The 25,774-nt window shown below is 43.3% G+C and overlaps 1 protein-coding gene across 1 annotated transcript in view; it reads left to right on the forward strand.

Moving 5' to 3' along the window:
- The first annotated feature begins 2,289 nt into the window (after positions 1–2,289).
- The window catches only part of CRADD (CARD and death domain containing adaptor protein), a 190,543-nt gene continuing 167,058 nt past the window's right edge, over positions 2,290–25,774 (forward strand). Inside the window, exon 1 of the mRNA XM_007468206.1 lies at positions 2,290–2,587. Coding sequence (XP_007468268.1) covers positions 2,290–2,587 — 298 coding nt within the window. The remainder of the gene's footprint in view (positions 2,588–25,774) is intronic.

Raw genomic sequence — 25,774 nt, forward strand, 5'->3', positions numbered from 1 at the left:
ATGCCCCAGACACCCTTACTGCTAATGTCCCTAATTCCTCATGACAAATCCCTATCTGTGCAGAATAGCTGGTTGATTGCTGTAACTGAATCCTGACTGATGGATTTGTACACTTTTTTTGGGCAGGACCCCTGTGATATAAAGGAATGAACTTGCATTTTAGTGGGGGGAAAACAGATGATAAACAAATAATTAAGTAAAAGTTTTAGTAACTGATATGTCCTTCAGATAAAAATAAAGCTGGAAAAGGGGATGGGGAGTGCAGGAGGTGAATGTTGCGAGTTTAAATAGCGTGGTGGTGGGCACTGCAGTTTTAAATACAAGTGGTCATGGAAGGCTTCCCTGATAAGGTGACTTTTGAGACCCGACTATTATGTCAATTGGGTGCAAGTCCTTGGTGGAGTTCATGTGTTAAAATGCAATTATCCAATTACTCCTTTCCTTAGATAACTCCCTAAATGATGCTATTTTCCATCTCCAGGTGGTTATATTCTCTACCCACAGCAAACATGGCGGAAAAGGCTTCATCCTGATATCTGGGCCACCAATAAAGATGGCCACAGCACTTCCTGTGTTTGCCCTTAACAAAGATGGCGACAATACTTCCTGTTCAGGGCTTTTGCCTTCAACAAAAATGGTGCTTACGGTACAGGTTCCCTGACACTTTGGAGTCCGGTTGCAGTTTTTTTTTTTTTTTTTCCTTAAGATACGTGTTTGCAGACGTAAGTAACAGGATCCCAGAACCCCCGTATGCATCTTTTCTCGAAGGCCCCGCGCCGCGGCGTCTGCGGCCTGGGCCCTGCGTGCCTCCCCCGCCCGCTAACTTGCTCGCGGCGCTCCCCAGCCGCTCGGGCTGGGGTGGCGGTGGAGGTGCTCGGGGCCCTGCTCTCTACTCGGTCTTCTCTGCAGGTCATTCCCAGCACCCCCTTTTAGCGGGTCAGGTGGCCCCTAAAATCTTTCATAGTTCTTTCCGTTCCTAATGCCACAGGGCTTCAGCTGGCGAGGCGGGAAATAAAAAGTTCCACATCGGCGGGGACAGCCCAAAGGGCACATCTTCCTGCTCACCTGCCGCCTCTCGGGGTCGCCCGCTGTGGCTCTACTTTCTGTGGGTGTCATAAAGCCCCATTTGCCGCCCCCCGTCTCCCCTCCCCGCCACTTAAATACCCTCTTAGCCGTCCCTCTGCTCACTGGTGCAGGGGTCTTGGAAACAAGCCTTCCATAGCGTGTGGACATTTAAAAAAAATCTTTTAAAGGAAAAAAAAAAAAGCACAACATTAAATGTCCTGTGCATGTGTGGCTATGACAGTGTTGTGATGGAGATTCGAAATTCTTCCAGAGGAGGGCTGGAGTCTGTGACTATATATAAGATTTACTGTAGACTCGGCATGAACGCCTAATGTTCTGCTTGAAGGCAATGGTGTATAGGCCTTTTCTCTTAGGGAAAAAGATCCTTAAACTTACTTGTACCTGCCGGTTTATTGCCCCACTTCCATTGATGATCAGGTTCTGCAGATGCCCGCGGTCTTAAGGGCACTTGCGTGCATATTGGCGGTTTCTGCGGTAATGGGGTATCTCTGATGAACACAATGTTAAAGGAAAAGCACTATTACTTCTCAAGTATGTTAGAATGAAATGCTCCTCTGTAACCCTCAGGTAAAAGTTGCTTTTTTTTTTTTTAGAAGATGTTGGGGGTAGGAGTTTATTAATTAATTTATTTATTTTTGCTGTGTTGGGTCTTCGTTTCTGTGCGAGGGCTTTCTCTAGTGGCAGCAAGCCGGGGGCCACTCTTCATTGCGGTGCGGGGGCCTCTCACCATCGCGGCCTCTCCTGTTAAGGAGCACAGGCTCCAGACGTGCAGGCTCAGTAGTTGTGGCCCACGGGCCTAGTTGCTCCGCGGCATGTGGGATCCTCCCAGACCAGGGCTCGAACCCGTGTCCCCTGCATTAGCAGGCAGACTCTCAACCACTGTGCCACCAGGGAAGCCCCAAAAGTTGCTTTTTAAGCAGGGTCTCTAATTCACTTTTCCCCAAATCTCTTTATGGAACAAGGAATGGAGCTAGGACCCCATTGTGTGGAAAGTAAAAGCAGAGAAGATGATTCATGTTCTGAAGCATTCGAAATTAATTCAGCTTGGCTTAACAGCCGTGTATTAAACACCATGGCCTGGCGTTCTGCTAGGGTTCAAAGATGTCCGTGACCTTAAGGAGCTTGCACTGTAAGACACTATCTTTAGGGGCTCATCAGGCTTCCTGTGATCTGAGCTACCATTTTGTGTCTTCCCAGGGGGAGATGGAGGCTAGAGACAAGCAAGTGCTTCGCTCCCTTCGCCTCGAGCTGGGTGCAGAGGTACTGGTGGAGGGACTGGTCCTCCAGTATCTTTACCAGGAAGGGGTCTTGACGGAAAGCCACGTTCAAGAAATTAAAGCTCAAGCCACAGGCCTCCGGAAAACAATGCTGCTGCTGGATATCCTACCTACCAGGGGTCCTAAAGCATTTGATGCCTTCCTAGATTCCCTGCAAGAATTCCCCTGGGTAAGGGAGAAACTGGAGAAGGCAAGAGAAGAAGCCATGGTTGAGCTGCCTGCAGGTAGGCCTCAAAAAGATCACTCCAGACCACCTCCAAGATTGTTGGAACTGTGCCCTTTGGATTTGAAGTTGGGGTTTTAGGCTGGGTGGGGGTTGGCGGGTCCTGAAAGTGGGAAAGGATTTTGGTTTGCAGGCATGTGGCGCTGGAGGGACTGGTTGAGGAGATGGAGTTAGGAAGTGCAGGGAAGGAGGGAGGAATGGAACACGATTGAGAGGGTGAGGAGGGAGCTCAGAGAATACATTTAGAAATGCTTCCAGGGAAAGTTGGCAAGTCACTTGGGAGGCATGTTCTCATCAGAGAGCCAGGTCATATCTCAGCCCTTGGCATTGAGAGCCATTTGGAAAGTGCAGATGGGAAAGCAGGCTTTAGGCTTCCTGATAACTGATTCGTGGGGTGCCAGAGCGGCCGGCTGGAAAAGGTCAGACTCATGAAGAAGGGGACAGCCTTTAGGAAGGCACGCCTTGCACCTGTTCCCTGGGCTGTCCTGCATGGCCAAAGGGGATTATTTGGAAGGCTGGCTTAGTTTGTTTTTAAAGACTATTGATTTAAAGTCATCCTTTTTAGTTTGGCTTTGTTCAGACACCTGGAGTATTTAATTTTATAAGGACAGTAGTTTTTTTTGGGGGGGGGGGGGGCTCTTTTTGATTTTTTTTTTTTTTTTTTTGCGGTACGCGGGCCTCTCACTGTTGTGGCCTCTCCCGTTGCGGAGCACAGGCTCCGGATGCGCAGGCTCAGTGGCCATGGCTCACGGGCCCAGCCGCTCCGCGGCATGTGCGATCTTCCCAGACCAGGGCACGAACCCACGTCCCCTGCATCGGCAGGCAGACTCTCAACCACTGCGCCACCAGGGAAGCCCTCTCATTTTGATTTTAAGGAACGTTGGAAGCTATGGAAAAGAGAAACAGTCCTAGTGCTATCAGCCTGGCTTGTATCAGGAAGGAGATGTGAGATGAAACACTTGTTCCTTCTCAACACCTCCCATGACGTCTACTTTTTACAGAGATTGAGAAGCAGAGAACTGAACTGGCAAAAAAAAAAAAGAAGGAAAAAAGAAAGTTGACTTGTAAATTTTTAACAGAGTTAGGAAATTGACATTCTCAGTTTTTTATAGCAGTGATAGTTAGAACTACCCCAACTCAGGGGTCTCCAGAATTTGTTGTTGCTGTTTTTCAAATACAATATAACTAGTAAAAAAACAAATGCCGGTAATAAAGAAACTACTTTTATTATTTTTGCCCCATGGACCTCATATTTTGAATGATTTTCCGGACCACATGATAAGTAATCATGACTAATTCTTCTAATATTTTTATTAATGACATATGTCTGAATATTTGATCAACATGAGATAACTGGTTGACTTAGGAAGGCCTGGTAAAATCCCAGTGGAAAAAGCAAAAATATTTTCATTTCCTTGCATGGCCAAATTACAGGTAAATGTATGTTTCAGGCTTTTTGAAATACTGAAAAAAGCTGGCCTTTGAGGACCACAGGAATTTTCAGGTTGGATTGTTCTTACAAAATAAAATACTCCAGGTGTGTGAACGAAGCCAAACTGAAGTAGGTAAAATGTTTCTACCACTTGATTGAAAGCAGAATATATAACATAGAAGTGGGGAGATGTTAAAAGAAATATTAGGGTGTCCAATATCTTTTCATGGTATTTGACTTAGAGGTTCCTCTTGGCAACACATAGTTGGAAACAACAAAACAGGCAAACTGAAAGCCTGTTACTACTGAAATACTTAATTTAATTTTATAATCATTGTAGGTGTTGTAAATAGTATGACTGTATGTTGTTCAAAGAGGTGTGACCCCGTTTTCATTTCTTCTGATTCATTCAAAGAACAAGAAAAGTTATTTTTACCAAATGGTGAAAGTTACAATGATGTTGAAGAAAAAAAATATATACATATATATTTTTAAGTAAGCAGTATGAAACATCGCGGAGCGGGAAAAAATTCAGTGTATCTGTGCTGAAGTTTGGAAAAATAACGATAATACGTTAATTCTGTGGTAGTGGTCAAATGGAACGATAGGTTGGCTACTGCACAAATGAAGTCCTCTTAATTGTTTTACTTCCTGTTGAGTAACACTGCTACTGAAAAAAATATCCTGAAGAGAGAGTTTGATTTACTTAGCGTTCTGTACACTTTCCACAGTGGCAGTTACACAAACTCACTTTTTAAATAGTTTTTGTTAATTATTGAATATTTTAAGTAAGATTACAAAATATAAGTAAAGTGTGAAGAACAATGGTACAGTGAACACCTGTCTCCCCATCACTCAGTTAAAAAAATATTACATGGGGCTTCCCTGGTGGCGCAGTGGTTGAGAGTCCGCCTGCCGATGCAGGGGACACGGGTTCGTGCCCTGGTCCGGGAAGATCCCACATGCCGTGGAGCGGCTGGGCCCGTGAGCCATGGCCGCTGAGCCTGCGCGTCCGGAGCCTGTGCTCCGCAGCGGGAGAGGCCACAGCAGTGAGAGGCCCACGTACCGCAAAAAAATAAAAAAACAAAAAAAATTACATGGCCTTTGAGGACCCCTGGGTTCTCTCAGTCCTAGCTCATCCCCAACCTCTACTCACTGATAAACCCTGAATTTGGAGTTTATCATTTCCTTCTTCACTTTGTAATTTTCCATCTCATAAAACTCACTTTTAAAATCCACATATGTTATGGAAAATTCGCTACACCATAAGTTTCAGCAATATCTATATACATAAGGCGTGGAGGAAATGGTATATTTTAAAGGAGTTGTTAGTTAACAGCCTTCTTTATTTGAGACCTTAAACTTCGTGTTAAATTAACTTGATGGCTGTATTTTAATTATAAAATTAAATTAGGACTTAATTAATTGGAAACCTATTTTTTTAAAAAATCCTGGAAAGAGTATATTAGACTTGAAATGCCTTCAGTTTTAATGTAAAAAATGCTAATGGACCCAGAGGCCTATTTTCCAGGACCCCAGTGCTTCTCCAGTGTCGTAATGGAGTAATTTTAACAAGGTTTTAAATAGTCCATTTAAATTTTTGTAAAGGCATGTTTGAACTTTGAAGAATTAGAATGTAGGAAAATGTGGTGCTTATATATATATGTGTATACAATAACCTCTTCTGACTTTTTATTTATTTCAGTCGCAGTTATTAATTAATTTGTTCAGGTTTGATGGTCTTCTCTTGGGAGGCTTTGAAAACGAATGGGGAGGAATGGCTTTCTCTTTGGCCGAGAGGTCTATCCTGATTGATCTGAATGAACTGATGTTATTTTATAAAAAGTTTTCTTGTTTTGGTCTTTTCAGAGATTCTTGGTTTTCCTCTTGTTTGTTTGGTTACTTTTTGTGTTTCACTTGTAAACTTTGAGCCACCTCAGAGGCCTTCTTTGGTGATTGATCTCGGTTAGTTGCTTTTAATTTATATTCTGGGTGTCATTTTTTATTTATTTATTTTTAATTTTTATTTTAATTTTTTAATAGACACCTAGCCATTTTATTTTATTTTATTCTTGGCTGTGCCGTGTGGCACGTGGGATCTTAGTTTCCCCACCAGGGGTAGAACCCATGCCCCCTGCAGTGGAGGCCCTGAGTCTTAACCACTGGACCGCCACAGAAGTCCCTGGGTGTCATTTTTTAGAGGAGAATCAAGTTGTATCTGGATTCTCTCTATTCTTCTAAACCATGCCCCCAGGAAATCCCAAAACATTAAAAAAAAAAAAAAAGTTAAACTTTTGATTCTCTCAGTGTGCCTAGATGACTGGTATCCCTATCCCTATTAAAAAAAAAAAAAAAGACCAAGATGTTAATGGATAATTGATTTTGTGTTTTTCTCACCTTATAAAGACACTTATATTTTATTATTTTTAAATCTTTTTTTATAAATTTATTTTATTTATTTATTTTTGGCTGTGTTGGGTCTTCGTTGCTGCGCGCAGACTTTCTCTACTTGCAGCAAGCAGGGGCTACTCTTCGTTGCGGTGCACAGGGTTCTCATTGCGGTGGCTTCTCTTGTTGCGAAGCACAGGCTCTAGGCATGCGGGCTTCAGTAGTTGTGGCTCGTGGGCTCTAGAGCGCAGGCTCAGTAGCAGTGGCACACGGGCTTAGTTGCTCCGCAGCATGTGGGATCTTCCCGGGCCAGGGCTCGACCCCATGTCCCCTACACTGGCAGGCAGATTCTTAACCACAGAACCACCAGGGAAGCCCAAGACTCTTATACTTTAAAAGAGGAATTCTGGCGATAAAATGACTTAATCCCGCTTGACACCATGGAAGGCACACTTCATGGTATGTCCCCTACTGGCCAAGGTAACGTAGTAGACACTAGATTAGCTGGAAATCCTCCCTGGGCTCCTGGCAGGTCACTTAGGAGATGAGGATAGTGCTGAATCTGGGTAAAGGCAGCATGTGTCTTCCTGCCTGGCTTCCCACTACTCATGGGCCCTGTCTAGGCTGACAAGCTTGTTCTGGTGCCTGACCTAATCTGGATCTGGAAAGGAGGTTTGTCAGCAGCCCCTGTCTCACCAGCTGGTAGGACTTAGCCTTAGGTCATGGTGGGAGTGACTTCTGGGCCCAAGGACTCCCTGTTCTACCATGTTGGCCTTGGCTGTGGGATTGGGTCTCTGCCATGATTCCCACTTAACAGTCAGCCTGGCAACCCTTCCTTTAACCCCAGTCTTTTTTAGTCTTGGGAGTTTTTTTTTTCTTTCTTCCTAGGCTAAATTTCTGCTTTGTATTCTCTTAGCCACCAGCAAGGATGAAAGATAAATATCTTATAATGCAGCTCAGTGACTCCTATTTTAGCATCAGATGCCTCAACTCTCTGGCCTGCTGGAGTAGCTGTCGTGGGACTGACATTTGTTGTAACCTTGTCTGAGCTTGAGCTGGTCCTCGCCATGGACCCTGTGCCCTGGACTCTGTGGCCGTCCTCACTGGAGCAGGATGCAGGGCTGGCCTGTTTCCCCTCTGCCCAGAGGGTCCAGGGCTCAGCCTGTCCCTTTTGCAGCTGGCCTTGTGTGACCACGTAGAGCTACGTCAGCCGCTGTTTTGAGATATACTCTGGCTGTCAGATGTATACTTGGATACATCTGAAGTTACTGAGCAATAAAATTACTGAGCAATAAAAAAGCAATGAAGTTTTTACTCTAGGTATTGTAATAGGTTTATTAGAGAGATTTCTAGCCTGGGACTTTTTAATCATACCATGAATTCATACCTACTCTGGGTATGGTAATTTCAGTGTTGTCTTAGTTCATCAGGCTTGTGGTCTGTCCAGACACTTCCACTGTGGCTGAGTAGTGTTCACTCTGTGGCATCCTGTGTCCTAGAGAGGGGATGGTGGGTCAGCATTCAGAGCAAGACCCCTCCTTGTGCTAAGGGCAGATTCTACAGAGAGCCCAGGTTTCTGTGTGTCTCCGATATGATTATCATATACTTCCTGAGGACCAACTAGATGCCAGGCACTAGGTGATAAAGATACATGAAGATCTCCAGATCAGCTGAGAAGACTCGTTCATTCATTCAACAGATATTAGTCTTGTGCCAGACATTGGGTGTTGGGTATATTGTAGTAAACAAAGTGCCTGCTCTTCTGGAGCTCAGTATATTCTGTAGTCTGATGGGGACCGATAACAAGCAAGTGAATAAGTAATACATCAGGTGGTGAGAGTGCTTTGAAGAACAGTGTGCGTGGTGTCGAGGAAGGGCTTTCCGTAGTATGTGGGGTGGTCAGAGAAAGCTTCTCTGATGAGAGGACGTTGAGTAGAGACCTGAATTCTTCAATAGAGTGGATACCTGGAGGAAGAGCTTTCAGATAGAGGCGACCACGAGTGCAAAGGAACTCAAGTGGAGCCCCAGTGACAGGGTGGCTAGAGCCCAGGCCCTTCTGGGAGAATAACCTTTCTCCCAGAGAGATGCTGCGTCATATTGCCGGTCGTAAAGGCCCAGTCTCTACTCTTTGTCCTTGTGGTTCCCAGAATGTGAGATGTGTACACAGCCATGATCTTGGGTGGCTCTTAAAATGATTTTAGATGATATGTGGACATGAGATTAGATCACAAGGTGAAAGAGCTATTTCCTTTTTCTTTCTGTTTCAATCCTGATAACATCCAAGTGAAAACCTCCATTTGGTACAAGTGTTTCTGTAACATCTCTTGACACTTGCCAATTTTTCTTCCTAACAGACAGCAAAAGCTCCTCATGCTTAAAGCCTTCTGTAGACAACAGTATTTAGTTACAATTTAGTTGTTTTGCTTGTTTTTTCCCCTTGTATCAATTTAATGGTTTTCTGACATTATGGCAAGTAAAACTGTTTTCTGTTTACTTTAAAATACATTGTATTTAAGTAAAAATGAGTCAACATAAAGAAAAAGACTAAGAAAATAATAATGGTATGACAGTATGGCAAAAAGTGTGAAGATGCGTGTAATGTATTTTCTCATTTGAAAAGAGTGACAGGAGTTTGGGGCAGGAAGCATCGTCTGGCTAGCACAGTTGGGGCAGGAAGGCTCTGGCTCTAGTTCAAATGGAAGATAACACCATATTCAAGGTACTTTACTGTTTTGCATATTCAGTGGATGCACAGTGGCTGGGAACTGGTTAAATTTATTAGCAGAATTGCCAGAGTGACTTAATTTTAAGTTGTCTAATTTGTTAACGCATTTGCTTGCTAATGTAACAAGTCAGCAAAATGGAGACACATCCCAGTATTCCAGACTTTAAGACTGGGAGGGTGATGGTTGCAGATCATCTAATTTTTCTCTGAGAAAACGGAGTGCTAGAGAGATTAAGACAACTTGCCCATGGTCACACAGCTAGTTAATGTAATTTATTGTCAGGACTGGAACCCAGGCCTCCCGACTCTGGATTTAAGACTTTTGCTGTGCAGTCTTGGCTCCCTGCTGGGTTTGAAATGGAATTGTATTATGCTGTAGTGTTAATCATTGAAATTAGCCTTTAAAAAAATTGTACTAATGCTTTTTTCTTCATTTTAAGAGGAAAATTTCAAGGGCTTTTAGAGGTATACTGGGATGAGATTTTACTAAAATATTTTATTTTTATCAGTGCCAATTTTAATCATTTAAAAGGAAATTTTGATGGTTCAGTACTGCATTTTGTCAGAAGACTCCACCCCCACCCCCCCACCCCCTTCTGCAAGGCTGACATACAGAAAGGGCGGAAGACTTTTATCAAGTATTTATGGGACTGATGAAATAATGCATCTGTTGGCAGCAAACTGCAGCTCTTTCTAGGAATAGCAAACCGTGTGACAGGTCTCTCCTCAGCAGGGATGCCTCCATATCTATCTAAAAAATGGATTTAACATTCTTTCCTTTTAGAAATTCTCACTGTGACGTATTTCTCCTCCCTCCTGTGGATGTATGGGTCGCTTGGCTACGTCAATCACCCTACTGACCCTCAGGGTTGATTTAGCTCAGTGTTGTTTAACTCTGGCTTTTAAAAAAAGCCTAATGATCCTCAGGCTTCACCCCAGGCCAGTTCATGCCAAAATCTGTGGAGGTGGGGTCTGGGCACAAACACGCATACACAGGCACAGACACCTTCCTAGGTTAATTTTGAAGTGCAGCCAGGATTGAGAACCTTGAGATCCGACCAGCAGATTGTGCACATGGCTCCTTTCTCACTTATTGCTCCCTGGGTATGAGCCTCCCAAAGCTGTGTGCTTGCTTGAAGAGTTGCTGTTGTTTTCAGGTGGGGGAAGGTGGAAGGGAGCTAGGAATAGAGATGTAGAAGGATAGATAGCTTTGTTTTAAATCTGCTCACCATTGTTGTTAATTCTTTGAATTCCCTGAACATTGTTGCTTAAGAATGTTCTAGCATCTCAGACCCCATGCAGGTGTGACTCTACTGCCGACATTAAACTCCATTAGCGCTCCTTGGGGATTCATAGGCTACGTGTTCACAGAACAAAACTGAAGAGAGGGTTTTGAACTATCTGGTGAATTTGGATTTGGGGGAATTCCATTCATTGTCTGTTCACATTGTTTAGTAACTACAGACCATCCACAGTACTGTGTGCCCTGGAGATCAAGCTATGTCCAAATGGAGACAGACCCTGCTGGAGGAGGGTGAGTTGGGTGCTGCTCTCAGCCGCAGAGGGAGCCGAAGACGGCTCGAGGATGGATGAGCGGAGAGACAAATGGCCTGTTGGGAAGACTGGGACTGGCTTAGTCTGTCCATCTGTGGGTTGGTCAGACAATCTGTCCACAGTTTCTGTTTATAATTAAAAATGAATTTTAATCTTTTCTGTGTCTCACCAAGAACCTCAAATTATACCAGTGAAATAATAATCATAGTATTTATCAGCAGCTTAATTTACCATGTGCCAGGCACTGTTCCAGGTCCTTTGCATTTATTAATTCATTTAATCCTGACAGTAACTTAATGAGGTAGAAGGTATTATTACCCTCATTGCACAGAGATGTTAAGTCACTTGCTCAAGGTCATACAATATAGTTAAGCCAAATTTGCAATCTAGGCACATTGACTTCAAAGCCTGCTGATTCATGTCCTGTAAAGACACTTTCTCAAAATTTGCTTTTCTCTCCTCCCTAATTCTGATAACCTGTGGCTGCTTCAGAGCCTGTTATTTACCAGCCCCCACTTTTTCCTCCCCGCCTACTCCAGGCTCTCCCAGACATGCAGTCACAGGGTCTTTTGTGTCTTTTTCTTTCCCACCTATTGTCCAAAGACTAATTTCTGGTTGGTCTCTCTCTCTCCCCCATCTCTCATTTTATCCTTTTTTTTGGGGGGGCGGTGGGGAGGGGTAGGGTCTAATGCGAAGCCATACGGGGCGGGGGTCAAGGGATAGGGCCCTTGGGTTGCTTCCATCCCACTTGCTGTCTTGAGAGTAAAAAAAGACAGTCTTCTCGAGTGTGATCAGGAGATGGTGTGTTGGCTCTCCTGGTCCTGGAATCAGGTCCTACTTTTCCAGCTCCTAAATCATGCTATGGAAAGTCATCAGTTCCAATAACCAGCTTTTCTGGTGGCGTGGCCTCAGAGTTTAACTGTACGTTTAGCAAGGTAGTGTTCTCTTTTTATGGGTATAGTTCAAACTTGTAGGCTGCTGCTGTAGCTAGCTGCAGGAATGTTTGCCTTTACTTAATTTTAATAGGCAGCTGTGTTTATACTTGTTTCTCAGTTTGAGCAGTAAGGAGTATATGAATATGATTCTTTGGAGGACATTTCCCCCAGAGGGAAAAAAGAGTACATTGTACTTTTCCAAACAGTAAATTTTAATTGAGAAGGAAATGTAACTTCTAGAAGTTTGGGGCAGGTTTTAGTCTTAGGCTTTACTTTTGTTAGCATTATAAAAGAAATCTTAACTCCTTGTGAGAAGCAGCAAGTTGACAATTCCTGGAAATGTTCATGTTCTATTTATGCTCAGCACCATAGCAGAGAGGGTGGCGACACTGTTACCAAAATAAAACTGCTGAGATGTAGTAAGTGGCAAATGAGAGCTTATGGTTTTATAACCTAAATATAAGACTTTTAAAGCATCTCTCAGTCCCACCATTTGTCCATAAGGTGTATGGGGGCTGAGTGGTAATGGTGCAGTTGTTACGGAGAATTACAGAGCAAGCAGAGCACATCTGTTGGGACTTGCCCTGTTGTTAGAACTGGGGAGGGTTAGAGCCGGAAGGTACCTCAGAGACTTTACAGATGAGGGAACTAAGAGGTGCAAATCAGTCAAACATGTATGTGGGCTCTTTGGTTCAACCAGTAGACCTCTTGCTAACATAAGCAAAAGTGGAAATTTCTCTAATGTGCACTGGGTAGTTCACAACTTTGAAGTACTTGCTAAAATTTCAGGGCTCAGTAAAGGCAGGAGTCAGGCAACCCTGGGGATTTCTGGGCATTGATGACCATCTCCAGCTCAGTTCCTCCACTTTGTCTTCTCTCGACATTCAGAGTCTGGTTGGCCTAGGCTGAGTCATGAGCCCTTCCCTTAGGACACCAGAGTCACCTGGAGTGGGGAAGGGACAGTTCCAAAAGGAAGAGGTGAAAGCTCATTAAGAGATATCTGCTGTGCTATATCATGCCCATTCTTTATATATTTAACAGGTTCCACACTTGTGGGCCTGGAAAGAACTGGTAGCCCTTTAAGGAAGGAGAATGTTCTACATCTTTTTTCTTTTCTTAAAAAACAAATTTATTTATTTATTTATTTTTGGCTGCGTTGGGTCTTCGTTGCTGTGCACGGGCTTTCTCTAGTTGAGGTGAGCAGGGGCTACCCTTCCTTGCGGTGTGCAGGCTTCTCGTTGCGGTGGCTTCTCTTGTTGTGGAGCATGGACTCTAGGCATGCGGGCCTCAGTAGCTTTGGCACGTGGGCTCAGCAGTTGTGGCTCGCGAGCTCTAGAGTGCAGGCTCAGTAGTTGTGGCGCATGGGCTCAGTTGCTCCGCGGCATGTGGGATCCTCCCGGACCAGGGCTCGAACCTGTGTTCCCTGCATTGGTAGGCGGATTCCCAACCACTGTGCCACCAGGGAAGTCCCTGTTCTACATCTTAATATAGCAAGGCCCAGGTTGAAGGCCAGAGGAGGTAGGAAGAGTAAAGGAGAACAGTTTTTGAAAGAAGATAGGTCTTCTGAAACCTTTTCAAAATCAGACGATATTGGGGGGAAAAATGGATTGAGAATGTTGAAGCAGAGAGGAGGTTAGAAGGAGAATTTGGATTGAGTTCTAGCCTAAGGGCTTTACGTATATAAACTCACTTTATCCTCATAGACCTTTGAAGTAGGTACTATTACTGTCAGTAGATAAATCGCCCAGAGTCACACAGCTCAATAGTAGCAGAGCTGAGATTTGAACACTGACAGTCTGGTCTTCCAGTCTTAATTGATCACTGGGCAATTCCAGTTCTTGGTTCTGATTGGAGTCATGTGCCTTAGATTACCTGACCTGGGCTAGCCACGGCTTCTTTATTTCCTGACCCCTTTTTGCCTTGGGTCTCACCTGTGGCCAATATTTTCATGCTTTTTTTGTTGTTGTTGTTTGTTTTTTATACAGTTTACCAAATGGGAGATTAAAAGATATACCAAAGAGGATAAAAAATGTTTTCTAAGAAATGTGATTAGACAAAGATTTTAAAAGAGATTGACATGGCAATTTTTGTTCATTGAGTCTTTAAACTTGTCTCTCCCCTTTGAATTTCTTTTTATTCTCAATTAGTCATTTGATGGTGCCATGGGAAAATGTGCTTTTTTCAGGCCTCTCCTATTTGTTTGAGCCCTTTTATTCCTTCATGTGTCTGTCAGGATCCATTCTAGAGATGAAAGCCACTAGTTATTTGAATAAGGAAAATTTAATATAAAGAATTATACACTAGTAAAAAGTTAACAATGGTTAACTACTGACAGAGGTAAAAGGGGTCTCCAGGGAATACAGTAATAGCAAGTGCAAGAAGCTACTTTCTCTAGGGCTGGAAGAGAGAGTGTGGTACAGGCTGAAGGCACTACGAGCTTGCACAAGGCCCCTCTCCACTCCCAAGGCTGTGGTTCAGACCTCACTGCAGGTGAAGTGACTGTCACATGAGTATGCAGCCTGCCGGTGGCTAGGGAACTAGCCAGAGGTTCCAGGCTGGAGCTGGTCTGTAGGAGCAGCCCACCAGGTTGAGAAACTTGTTAGAGAATGTGGGTAGAGCAGAGTTGATTCTCAGAAAGCAGACTGCTGCGTGGTAGAGAAACTCCCTGGATAGTGAGCACCTTTTGCTTCCCAAACACCACTGGCAGTAGTACACTTCAGGGTGGATAAAGCATCCCAAACCAGAATGAAAAGCCCCTTCCTCAGCAATGGCCTTGCAGTATCCCTCTAGTGCCCTCTACTGATGAAAACTAACACTGCGCCACCTGACAAAGGAGAAATGTTTGCAGGGTCCAGCCCCAGTATCACAAAGCAGGGCAAATAGGGTGAATACATTGTATTAGCAAGAAGTAATACATTGCTAATTGGTGCACCTCATCTGTAAAAGGATGATAGTACATAAATCCCGAAGCACTTCTTAGAAGCTGATACATTCATTCATTCATTAGGCAACATTTATTATCTACCACTGCTGGCTGTTCTGCTAAGGCTTTGAGATTATGATTGTCATTGTCTATTTTTCTTTGTTCCTCCCTGCAAAAAGAGTGCAGTCTTCTCTAAGGCAGAGGCTGTGTTTTGTTTTGTTTTGTTTTTTGCGGTGCGCGGGCCTCTCACTGTCATGGCCTCTCCCGTTGCGGAGCACAGGCTCCGGACGCGCAGGCTCAGCAGCCATGGCTCGCGGGCCCAGCCGCTCCACGGCATGTGGGATCTTCCCAGACCGGGGCACGAGCCCGTGTCCCCTGCATCGGCAGGCGGACTCCCAACCACTGCGCCACCAGGGAAGCCCAGAGGCTGTTTTTTTCTCTGTACTTGGAGAATCTATCTAGCATAGTGCTAGATACATGTTAATCCTCAGGTTTATTGAATGAATGAAGGAATGACTATAAAGATGAATGTAAAGGCAGAGTAGTACCCTCAAAGAGTTTATTTATTTTAATTTATTTTAGGTTTTTTTTGGCCGTGCCACACAGCTTGTGGGATCTTAGTTCCCTGACCAGGAATCGAACCTGGGGCCCCAGCAGTGAAAACGCCAAATCCTAACCACTGGACTGCCAGGGAATTCCCATCAGAGAGTTTAAATTGCAACTGGGGAAAGGTAGAGGCAAGTACTTAAGTACTGATATAATACGGTATTCTGGTTATCTTTTGTTGTGTAACAAGCTACTCCAAAATTTACTGGCTTAAAATAACAGTCCTGTGTTTTACCCATGAATGTGCAGTCTGGCCAGGGCTCAGCTCATTTCTGTTTCATCCCGTGCCAATTGCGGTGGTTTACCTAGGGCTGGAGGATCCATTTCCCAGGTGGGTTGCTGACATTTCTGGTAAATTGGTGCTGCTTGTTGGTTTCTCTCCACGTAGGCCTTTCTACAGGTAGCTGGGGTTTCCTCACAGTATGGTGGTTGAGTTTCAAAGGGCAGGGAGTAGAAGCTGCTTGTTTCTTAAGTCCTGGATCCGGATACTGGCATAGTGTTGGCTTTCACTGTGTTCTTTCAGTTAAGCTGTCCCAAAGCCCAGATTCAAAGAGAGGAGATAGAGACCTCACATTTCCTGGGGGGTATGTCAATCATTTTGGGGCCTTATTGTACTTATCAGATATAGTGGTTTAAAATATGTATATTTCTTATCATAAATGGGAAATTAGCTGCCCTGTATGAAAGTGACTTGTAAATTAATAACAAATGTTATTTGATGTTGTTAATGTTTAACAAAAAAGTTTTAAAAAGTGAAAATAGATTTTCTTTCCGAATATAAAAGCAACACATATTTGTTGTTTTAAAAAAAGCTCTAGAAAGATATCAAGAAAATGGAAATCACCCATAATCTTATTGCCCAGAGATAACCACGGTTTATAATAAATGAGTAGTGAAATGCAATATTTGGGTTTTTACCACAGGAAATTTTGTTTTAGAAGCTCTTTCTTTTCTGAGCGCTAGTCATTTTGAGAAAGTTATTATTGATACTAACACTGAAATCCATGTGATGCCAAATAAAGAAAAAAGTTCAGATTATATGTGTGTGTGTAAAAATATATACTTTTCTTCAGAGAGTGAAACTTTCTGAATCAACCTGAAGTAGTCTTTTCACATTATTATTAAGGCTCGTTGCTGTTTCAATTAGCAGAGGGTGGGTGTGGGAGCACTGGACTTAAATGACCTTCGGTGACTCTTAGGGAACTACGAGTGGTATTTTTCACTCTGCCATTTAAAGTATTTTTCTGTTTATCTTTCTGTGAGTATTCTATTTCAAAGTATTGCACTAGATTATTATATAACCTGATTTTTTCAAAGTTTCCTGTTTGTATGCTTTTAAATACGACTACATTTCTAAATCTTTTTTCTTCACTGTTTTTCCCAAACTGTTGGGCTATAGGTGATTAAGCCTTTGCCTGTGGCGTGTTAAGATATATTGATGTCCTTCAAATTGACTAGATTTGTAAATATGTTAGTGTTCTGAATTGTAGATTGGATTTTTTTTCCCCCTTGCTCTTGGAAAGGCATTCCTAATACCCTTTTTTTTTTTTTTTAAACAAATCAGTATATTTCAAAGAAACTGTTAAAACCTTTGGCAGAATAGTCATATCCCACGCCCCTCACTCTTTATTACCAGGGTAATACCATAAACCATTGTAGGAGGGGCTGGATAAGCCAGAGAAAAGAGCAGGTATGAGAAACACCAGAACTTTGCTTCCTGCATGATTTCAGCAAACACTTATTGAATATCTACTACGTGCCAGGAGTTAAACAGGTATACAAAAGTTAACGTATAATCCGTGCCCTCAAGGTGCTCCAGATAAATGAGATGATACATGTAAAGTACTTAGAACAGAGCCTGGAATATATTAGACATTCAGTTAATGTTTGCTGAATGTTAGTTAGTAAAATTCCATAGAAGGCATACAACCAGGAAAAAATGTCTAAAAAGTCTTCTTAGGGAGACAATAATGAAAAGAAGGTTGAGAAGCACTGGATGGGGAAGGACTCGTTTCCTGATTGGACCCTGGGCTGAGGGAGACGGAGGATTCTGGGATGACGCCCAGGTTTCTGGTTTGGACACTTATTGAAATTCACCAAGATCGGATACACAGGAGGTATGGTTGATGTACAGATTATGCTCGTTGAATTTAAACTAGTAGTGACTCACAGGTATTGGGCACTTATTGTGAGCCAGCTCCTTTAGGTGCTTTACATTTGTCAGTAGTGCGAAGTAGATACTATAATATTATTGTTCCCATTTTAAAGATTAGGAAGCTGAGACCCAGCCCAGGGCCACACAGCATTTCCTTTAGTGAAAATGCTTGGTAAGCTTTTGGAGATGTGGGTCTAGGTTCATGATGGAGTCCTGCTTCTACCTTTTGTTTGCTGTTTGACCTTGGGGATTATTATTATTTTTTTCTCTGAATATAATTCCTTTGTTTGTAAAACAGAGCTGCCTCTTGCTCTTCTCCAAGAGTAGTTGTTCAGGTTAAATGAGAGGAGACATGAACACATCTTCTAAAGCGTATGTGTATATGTAGGTAGTACTTTTTTTTTTTTTTTTTTCGGGCGGATACACAGGAGGTATGGTTGATGTACAGATTATGCTCGTTGAATTTAAACTAGTAGTGACTCACAGGTATTGGGCACTTATTGTGAGCCAGCTCCTTTAGGTGCTTTACATTTGTCAGTAGTGCGAAGTAGATACTATAATATTATTGTTCCCATTTTAAAGATTAGGAAGCTGAGACCCAGCCCAGGGCCACACAGCATTTCCTTTAGTGAAAATGCTTGGTAAGCTTTTGGAGATGTGGGTCTAGGTTCATGATGGAGTCCTGCTTCTACCTTTTGTTTGCTGTTTGACCTTGGGGATTATTATTATTTTTTTCTCTGAATATAATTCCTTTGTTTGTAAAACAGAGCTGCCTCTTGCTCTTCTCCAAGAGTAGTTGTTCAGGTTAAATGAGAGGAGACATGAACACATCTTCTAAAGCGTATGTGTATATGTAGGTAGTTCTTTTTTTTTTTTTTTTTGCGGTACGTGGGCCTCTCCCGTTGAGGAGCACAGGCTCCAGATGCGCAGGCTCAGCGGCCATGGCTCACAGGCCCAGCCGCTCCGCGGCACGTGGGATCTTCCCGGACCGGGGCACGAACCCGTGTCCCCTGCATCGGCAGGCGGACTCTCAACCACTGCGCCACCAGGGAAGCCCTGTAGGTAGTATTTTTAATGTTAGCTGGTACCCCACAGTAAATGCCGTTTTCTCCCTTGCTGTACTTCTTACCTTTCTCCTCTGTGTTCAGGTAGCTCCCAGGGGTGTTGGAAGGACAGAGTGAGAGCCTCCCACCCTCATCCCTCCACCATTTTTGTTGCAACTACGTCCATTATCGTCTGATTCTTCCCCATCATCCATCCCAGAAGATGACTCCGGAAGCTTTTATTTCCATGGGTTTTCGTGAACCTCCTCCCATCTAAACACAGTGATTCACTTCTCAAGCAGTAGTCTTTTGACTTCGGCCCCTTACAGCTGTTTTCACAGAGGTCATCGGTGACCTTCGGTTAAGTCGATCGACATTTTTCAGGCTGCCACTTGCTGTCTTGGCAGCATCTGGCGTTGGGGGCCCCTCTCTCATTCTTGACGTTGCCTCCTTCCTTGCTCGTGTTTTTCCTCCTGCCTCTCCATCTACTATTTCTCAACTTCTTCTTAGTCTGCTCGCCTCTTACATGCTCGTCTTCTCCTGAGTTCCGTCACATCCTTCCTCTGCTCTCACTGGCACCATTCTTCTTGGGCAAAGCCCATCTGTACTCATGGCTTGATGACCACTTCAGTAAGAACTGCTTCTAAATCTCTGTCTCCAGCCCAAATAGATAGCTGCACTCCAGTCCTCGGCACCTTAGCTCAACATGGCCAAGATACGACCCCTCATTTCACACATCAAACTTCTTTCTCTTCAATGATACTTATTTTTCTCCAATTCAAAAATATATTCCTATATATGGGGTTTTTTTTTTTTTTTTTTGAGTTCCCCAACCAGGGATTGAACCTGTGCCCCCTGCAGTGGAAGCATGGAGTCTTAACCACTTGCCAGCCAGAGAAGTCCCCAAAGTGGGCTTTTTTTAAAATTGTTATTTTATTTTATTTCTTTTAAAAGCACTTATTCCAGACATCACTTCTTTCTTGAAGCTTTGCATGACCCCTTCATGGCTAGCTGAGAAACTCCTCTTCTGTGTTTCCAGAGGGCTTGGGGCATATTTCTGTTATGGCACATCCATACTATGTTAGAGTTTTGTCCTCAAGCATACTATGAGTTTGGTGAGGGCAGGAACTTAGTTTTACAACCGTATAGACTCAGAACCTAACATGTTGCCAGATACCTAGTGGGACCAATAAACATTAGTTGAATGAGTGATCTGTGGTAGCCTTATTTGCTCCCCTCACTTCCCTCTTAATCTCTAAGTACCATAACTATTTATATTAGTTTGCTAGGGCTGCCATAATAAAATACCCAGGCTCCGTGGCTTAAACAACAGAAATTTATTTTCTCACAGTTCTGCAGGCCGGAAGTCCAAGATCAAATTGTCAGCAGGTTTGTTTTCTTCTGAGGCCCCCTTGGCTTGTAGATGACTGGCCTCCTGCTGCCTCTTCACATAGTCATCCCCCTGTGTGTGCATCCCGGTGTCTCTCCGTGTGTCCTCTTTTCCTCTTATCAGGATACCAGACAGGTTGGATTAAGGCCACCCTAATGGCCTCATTTTAACTCAGTTACGTCTGTAAAGACTCCAAGTACAATCACAGTCTTAGGTATTAGGGGTTAGGGTTTCAACATATGAATTTTGGAGAGGCCGTTCAGCCCATAACACTATTATTGCTTTTTGAAAAACTTTATCTTAGTTTTCAGCTCATCCTGGATAGGAAGCAGATAATAACTCTTTAGTTCTTGACCCTCCGTGAAAGTGATTCTTTGGCATTTCTTAGTGGTTTCTATTTAGTGTTTGCTGAATACCAGGCGTTAGCCATTCATTTTACCAAACTTAAAACAGAGTTTGTTCTGGTCTCTGTGTAGCATAAGTTCTGAACTGTCTGTCTGGGTATTAATCCATTTTATCAGCATTATTAGTAACTGCTGTAATAATGAAATCTCACATGGGAGATGGTGTTCCTTAACTTCCTTATTGCTGAAAATTCCAGTAGTGGAGGTACAGGTTAAGTATAGGAGGAGTGCGTACAGCCGTCAGAACCCTTGAAGCCCAGCTCTGCCCAGGGCCAAATCATTTTAAAGATGAGGGGAATTCAAAGACTGAAGATTTGAGGCTTTCAGGATTGGCCCCTTTGAACTGATATTCCTAGGAACACTGTACAAAGTAAAAGCAAAATGAAAATCACCCCCTCCAACATGCACATATCACAGGAGACTTTTGAACTGATATTCCTAGGAACACTGTACAAAGTAAAAGCAAAATGAAAATCACCCCCTCCAACATGCACATATCACAGGAGACTTTTGAACTGATATTCCTAGGAACACTGTACAAAGTAAAAGCAAAATGAAAATCACCCCCTCCAACATGCACATATCACAGGAGACTTCTAACAACACGACTCCTTGCCTGCTAAGAGAATAGTTTTGTGCACATAGTAAGTAGCCTTGGTTCTTCAGTTCTGGGCTCCTTCATTAATCTGCAGTTCAGCTTTCTTACAGTTTAATCTATAGCCCATCCCCTGGGCTAGTTACTAGCTGACTTCCCTTTTACCCCTTCATTTCCCACAAGTGCCCTAGAGTCTTGGCCTCCTGCGTCTTTCTTCTTGTCTCCCCTCCCCAAGTACTCCCCCGCCCCCAAGCTGTCACCTCCTTTGCTTGGGTTCCTCTCCCTCAGGCTACAGTCTTGTAATCTCTCACGGGCATCCCTTCTTCCTGTTTCATTCGCCTTCTGTTCCTTACTTCTTTCCTTCTCCAACGGACTTCTCCTTTGAGACACAGGCTGAACAGTTTCTAAGCTCATTTTGACTTTTCGTTGCTACTTACCTTTGCTGCAAAGCAGGGGTTGGCAAACGATGGCCAAATCCTTGTGAGCCAAATTCAGTCTACTACTTGTTGTAGCATGGCCTGTGAGCTAAGCATGGTCCTTCTATGTTTAAAGAATTGAAACAAAAACGAAACAAAAGAAGAAGATTTCATGACCTGTGAAAATTATATGAAATTCAGATTTAGTGTCTATAAATAAAGTTTGCTTGGAAGGCAGCCACGCTTGTTTGTTTATCTGTTGTCTGTGGCTGCTTTCACGCCGTGCCAGCAGAGCTGAGTAGCTGCAGTAGAGACCCTGTGGCCCGCAGAGGCTAAAAAATATTTACTCTGGGCCTTTACAGATGAAGTCTGCCCATTCTTCGTATAAAGAGTGAGAAGGGCCGGAAAATAGTCTTGTACGACAGGAATCAGCTTTGTTTACCTTTCTTTTCTTGGTGCTTACCAGAGGGCTGGATTAAAGCTAATGCTTAGTTCTAAAATTGTTTTGAGAGTCAAAACCGGAGAGGCCTTTCTTCAGGGCAGACTTTTCCTGTGAAAGTATGTCATTATCTTTGCCCTTTCTTTTGACTAAAATTTTGCCAGAAGAGATTTGTCATACCAGAGCCATTGAACCTTTTCTTTCATTTCTAAAATTGTACATAAGAGAAGGAGAATTAGGTAAACCAAACAGATAAAACTCCTTTGTACTCTGCACATTCACACCAGGATTAAATTTCAGCTTATCGTGTATACTCACTCATGGTTTAGTCTCAAGATTTTTAAGTATTAGGGTGATGAGATAATGTTAGCATTTAAGTACTAACCACAAAAATAGTTGAGCAAGGTTTGCAGTCATGAGCATTTGCCTTTTGTTCCCATCCATTAGGTATTTTGTGTATTTTTTTTACAACCCCCCACCTTGTCTTTGTTTTCATGTCTTTTAAAGGAAATTATCACTGACACTCAACCCTCCTGACAAGTAATGCCAAGCAAGGGTAAGAATTTCTTCCCATTCCTTCCGAGACAGCCATTGTGCTATTTCTGTCTATTATTCAGAAGTGTGGCTGTATTGGGTTTCTCAACCCCTTAAGGCATTTGTTAACAATACATTTTGAGTGTTCACAGAGTGCTGTGGGCTCCAAAAGGCATCAGAGGATTTCATCAGAAATAGAAAGTCGAACAAGGAGTCTGTAATCGCTACCACAAGAGAGGGATGACATGTATGTGAAATTCTGAACATTTAACAGCAGGCTACAAAGAAAGACCAAATGGATGGAGGTCCACCAGAGCATGCAACACGAAGGCATGGTCTCAGTGGGGTGGGGAGGATAAAGTAGGAAGTGCTTCAAGGGTGACACTGGGTTTTATGGAATGTAGTCATTGCTTACCCGGGAAGAAGCCAGTCCAGACAGAGTAGATGCTGCGTACTTTCTCCTAGACATCTTCTCAGGGTGCCTTGCTGGATCATTAAACCCATCATGTTGCAAATGGAACGAATTTTTCCCGATAAATCCAGCTCCTCCTCCTGCCTTTAGTCTTCTCATTCATGTCATTTTTGTTTTCTGAGTTATATTCCTGCCCCCTTTACAAAGTAGGTTCTTGAATGAGTGGGTTCTGTGAGGGGAAGGACAGCACATAGATTGTTTGGTTCAAAGGAAGAATTGATATATTTTTTTAAAAAGAGAGACAGGTAAGAGAGAGAAGATGAGTTGGTGGATGATCTTGTTTTCTAAGGATTGGATTTGGGCTCGATAAGGTAGTGGAGTGAGCCTGGAGTGTGAGGAAACTGGCCTAGGGAGAGAGAAGAACTCTCCCAACTCCCATCTTCCAGGGTTGACTTCAGTAACTGCCCCATATCTTCCAGCTTTCCTCAGATTTTAGTTGAGATTAGAGACTTGCGTTGCATTACTCATCGTAACTAAGAAAATCCTTCCTGAGTTGGCTTCATGTAGGTGCTGCTGCTCGGTCCTGATAGTGATAGGCTTTGATGGGGGACTGGAGATCCCACATTCGAGGTGGCATCCGACTGTGGCTCTACCTGAGATGACTCTGCAGTTTCCCTTGTGAGAGGGAAATGTCTCCACCTGTTCTTTGACTCCTTTTCACGGTCTTCTTGCCTCCAGGCTTCTTAGAGCATGGTTCACACTGTCCCACTGTTCCTTCCACCCTTCCTGTACACTCTACAAAACAAACAAGCAAGCAAAAACCCCACAGCCCTTTTCAGGCCAGCACACCCTATAGGTGCTGTGGTGGCCTGCGAATGGGAATGCAGCTCTTGGTCTTTGGCATTATAGATGGTTCTCTGCAGGGCCATGAGAGCAGTGGTCCTGGACAAATAGGATAAAATCTCCCACTCCAAGGTCACTGGTCCCCCCCCCCCCTCCCCCGCACTCTGGGCCATTCAGATTTGGTAAGCTCCATTCTGATTCATTCCACAAAACGGCTTAAATCATTTACATTGTTTTGTTCAACTCACTCAGGAAAGGAAAGCATAGACATATTAATTGTTTTACAACAGTGTTTCACACCTGCTACAGACTCCCACAGCCAGCCAAATGCAGATCTTGGCTCCAAGGTTGCTGACTGCATGTTGTGTTCTTGAGGGCAGAAGTGAAAACCGCCCAGGACAAAACAGCAGTTTCTCTTTAGAAGGTGAAGGGGAGCAGAATAGGCTGCCCCCAGATGTGCTACTTTGGCATGTGGATTATTTTGAGCTGAAGAGAATCAAGGCCCAGCGGACTGAACAAGAACTTTTACCTCTCCCTTAACTATCTACAAGAATTTAGACAGGGGGCCTGGCCCAGAAAGAGAGCTATTACCAGAGATAACTTTATCTGAATGACCTTATCTGTTTGGCAGGACAAATATCTATTTACCAAACATCTGGTTTTCTTATTGTCCTGAGAATTACTCTCTTCCCCTTTGAAGCCCCAGACTCCTAGCCCATTCTTTAGCTCAGGAATCTATATAAGGCTCAATCTCCCTGCTCACCCTTGGGTCTCATATTTTCATGGGGCTCCAGTACATGTAAAATTAAGTTTCTTTTTCTGCTGCTAATCTGTCTTAGGTCAATTTAATTATTAGGCCACAGCCAAAGAACCCAGAAAGGAAGAAGGAAACTTTTTCCCTCCCTACAAAAGTAAGAAACAGGTGCCATGAAGGAAAGAGGTGCCAATTAGGTATTGCTTTTATTTTTTCCATATAAGATCCTTTTAATTTAAAGAACATTTGAAACAACAAGGATTTACTGTATAGCACATGGAACTATATTCAATGTATTGTAATAACTTACAATGGAAAAGAATCTGAAGCTGTACACCTGAAACTAACACAGTATTGTAAATCAACTATAGTTTAATTTAAAAAAAGAACTTTTGAGTAATTGAGAATATAATCAAAAGGACTAGAAATCAGGTGATCTAGGCTCAGATGTTTCCTGTTTCCTACTAGTTCTGTGTCCTTAGACAAGATTTTAAAAAAGAAAAAACTTTTTACTTTGAAATAATTTAAGACAAGTGCAGTAAAACAGTTCCCAGGTACCCTACACTCAGTCCCCGTTCCCCTCCCACCCCACAATGAAAATATCTTACATAACCATAGTCTATTGCCAAAACCAGGAAACCGACATTGATTTAATACTATTAAATACATTATTGGGATAGTTTTTACGTGTACTCTGCGTGTGTGTGTGCAGCTCTATGAAATTATGTCACGTGTAGATTTGTGTATGCTTTTGGTATTTTTTTTTTTTTTTTTTTTTTTTTGCGGTACGCGGGCCTCTCACTGCTGTGGTCTCTCCCGTTGCGGAGCACAGGCTCCGGACACGCAGGCTCAGCGGCCATGGCTCACGGGCCCAGCCGCTTCGCGGCATGTGGGATCTTCCGGGACCGGGGCATGAACCTGTGTACCCTGCATCGGCAGGCGGACTCTCAACCACTGTGCCACCAGGGAAGCCCTGCTTTTGGTTTTTAATGCGCACTTATCTTGAAATTATTTTGAGACTTTGTGTAAATGATTAATAGTAGCAAAATAGCAAAACTGGAAATTATTAATTTGGAAATCTGAATTTAACACTCTTAATTAAAAGACTTCTGGATTTGGAAGTAGAAGGTCAGATTCTAATTCCATCTCTCCAACTGGAGAAGAAATGAGGGAGCTATACCAAACAGAAATCTTGATTTCCCGTGGTTCCAGCCAGGCACGTAGAACTCATCCTTCTTTCATCTTGCGCTGCACCAACCGTCCTCCCCAGTGTCTATCCCATGAGCAGGGCTTCTAAAATATCCCCCACATCTGTCTGCTAGTCTCCTTCCCTTGTCTGGATGACTGCAGTAGCCTCACATGGACTCCCTGTACAATCCATTTTTCCATACAGCAGCCACAACCATCTTTTAAAAATACAAACCAGATTATGTTGTTGCTCTGCGTAAATCCTCCTGCAGTGGCTTCCCATTGCCCTGAGAATCTGATCGGAGCTCCTGCCCAGAGCCATGAGGCCACTGTGGTGGGCTGCTCCCATCCCATTGACGTTCTCCTGCGTTATCACTGTGCTACAGCCTCGTAGGCCTCCATTGTCTGCTCAGTTGGCCACCATAGTCCTCCTTGTGGGCTTTGTTCTAGCT

The sequence above is a fragment of the Lipotes vexillifer genome, unplaced genomic scaffold (assembly GCF_000442215.2).
Source record: "Lipotes vexillifer unplaced genomic scaffold, Lipotes_vexillifer_v1.1 scaffold180, whole genome shotgun sequence".
In the NCBI taxonomy this organism is placed as follows: Eukaryota; Metazoa; Chordata; class Mammalia; order Artiodactyla; family Lipotidae; genus Lipotes; species Lipotes vexillifer.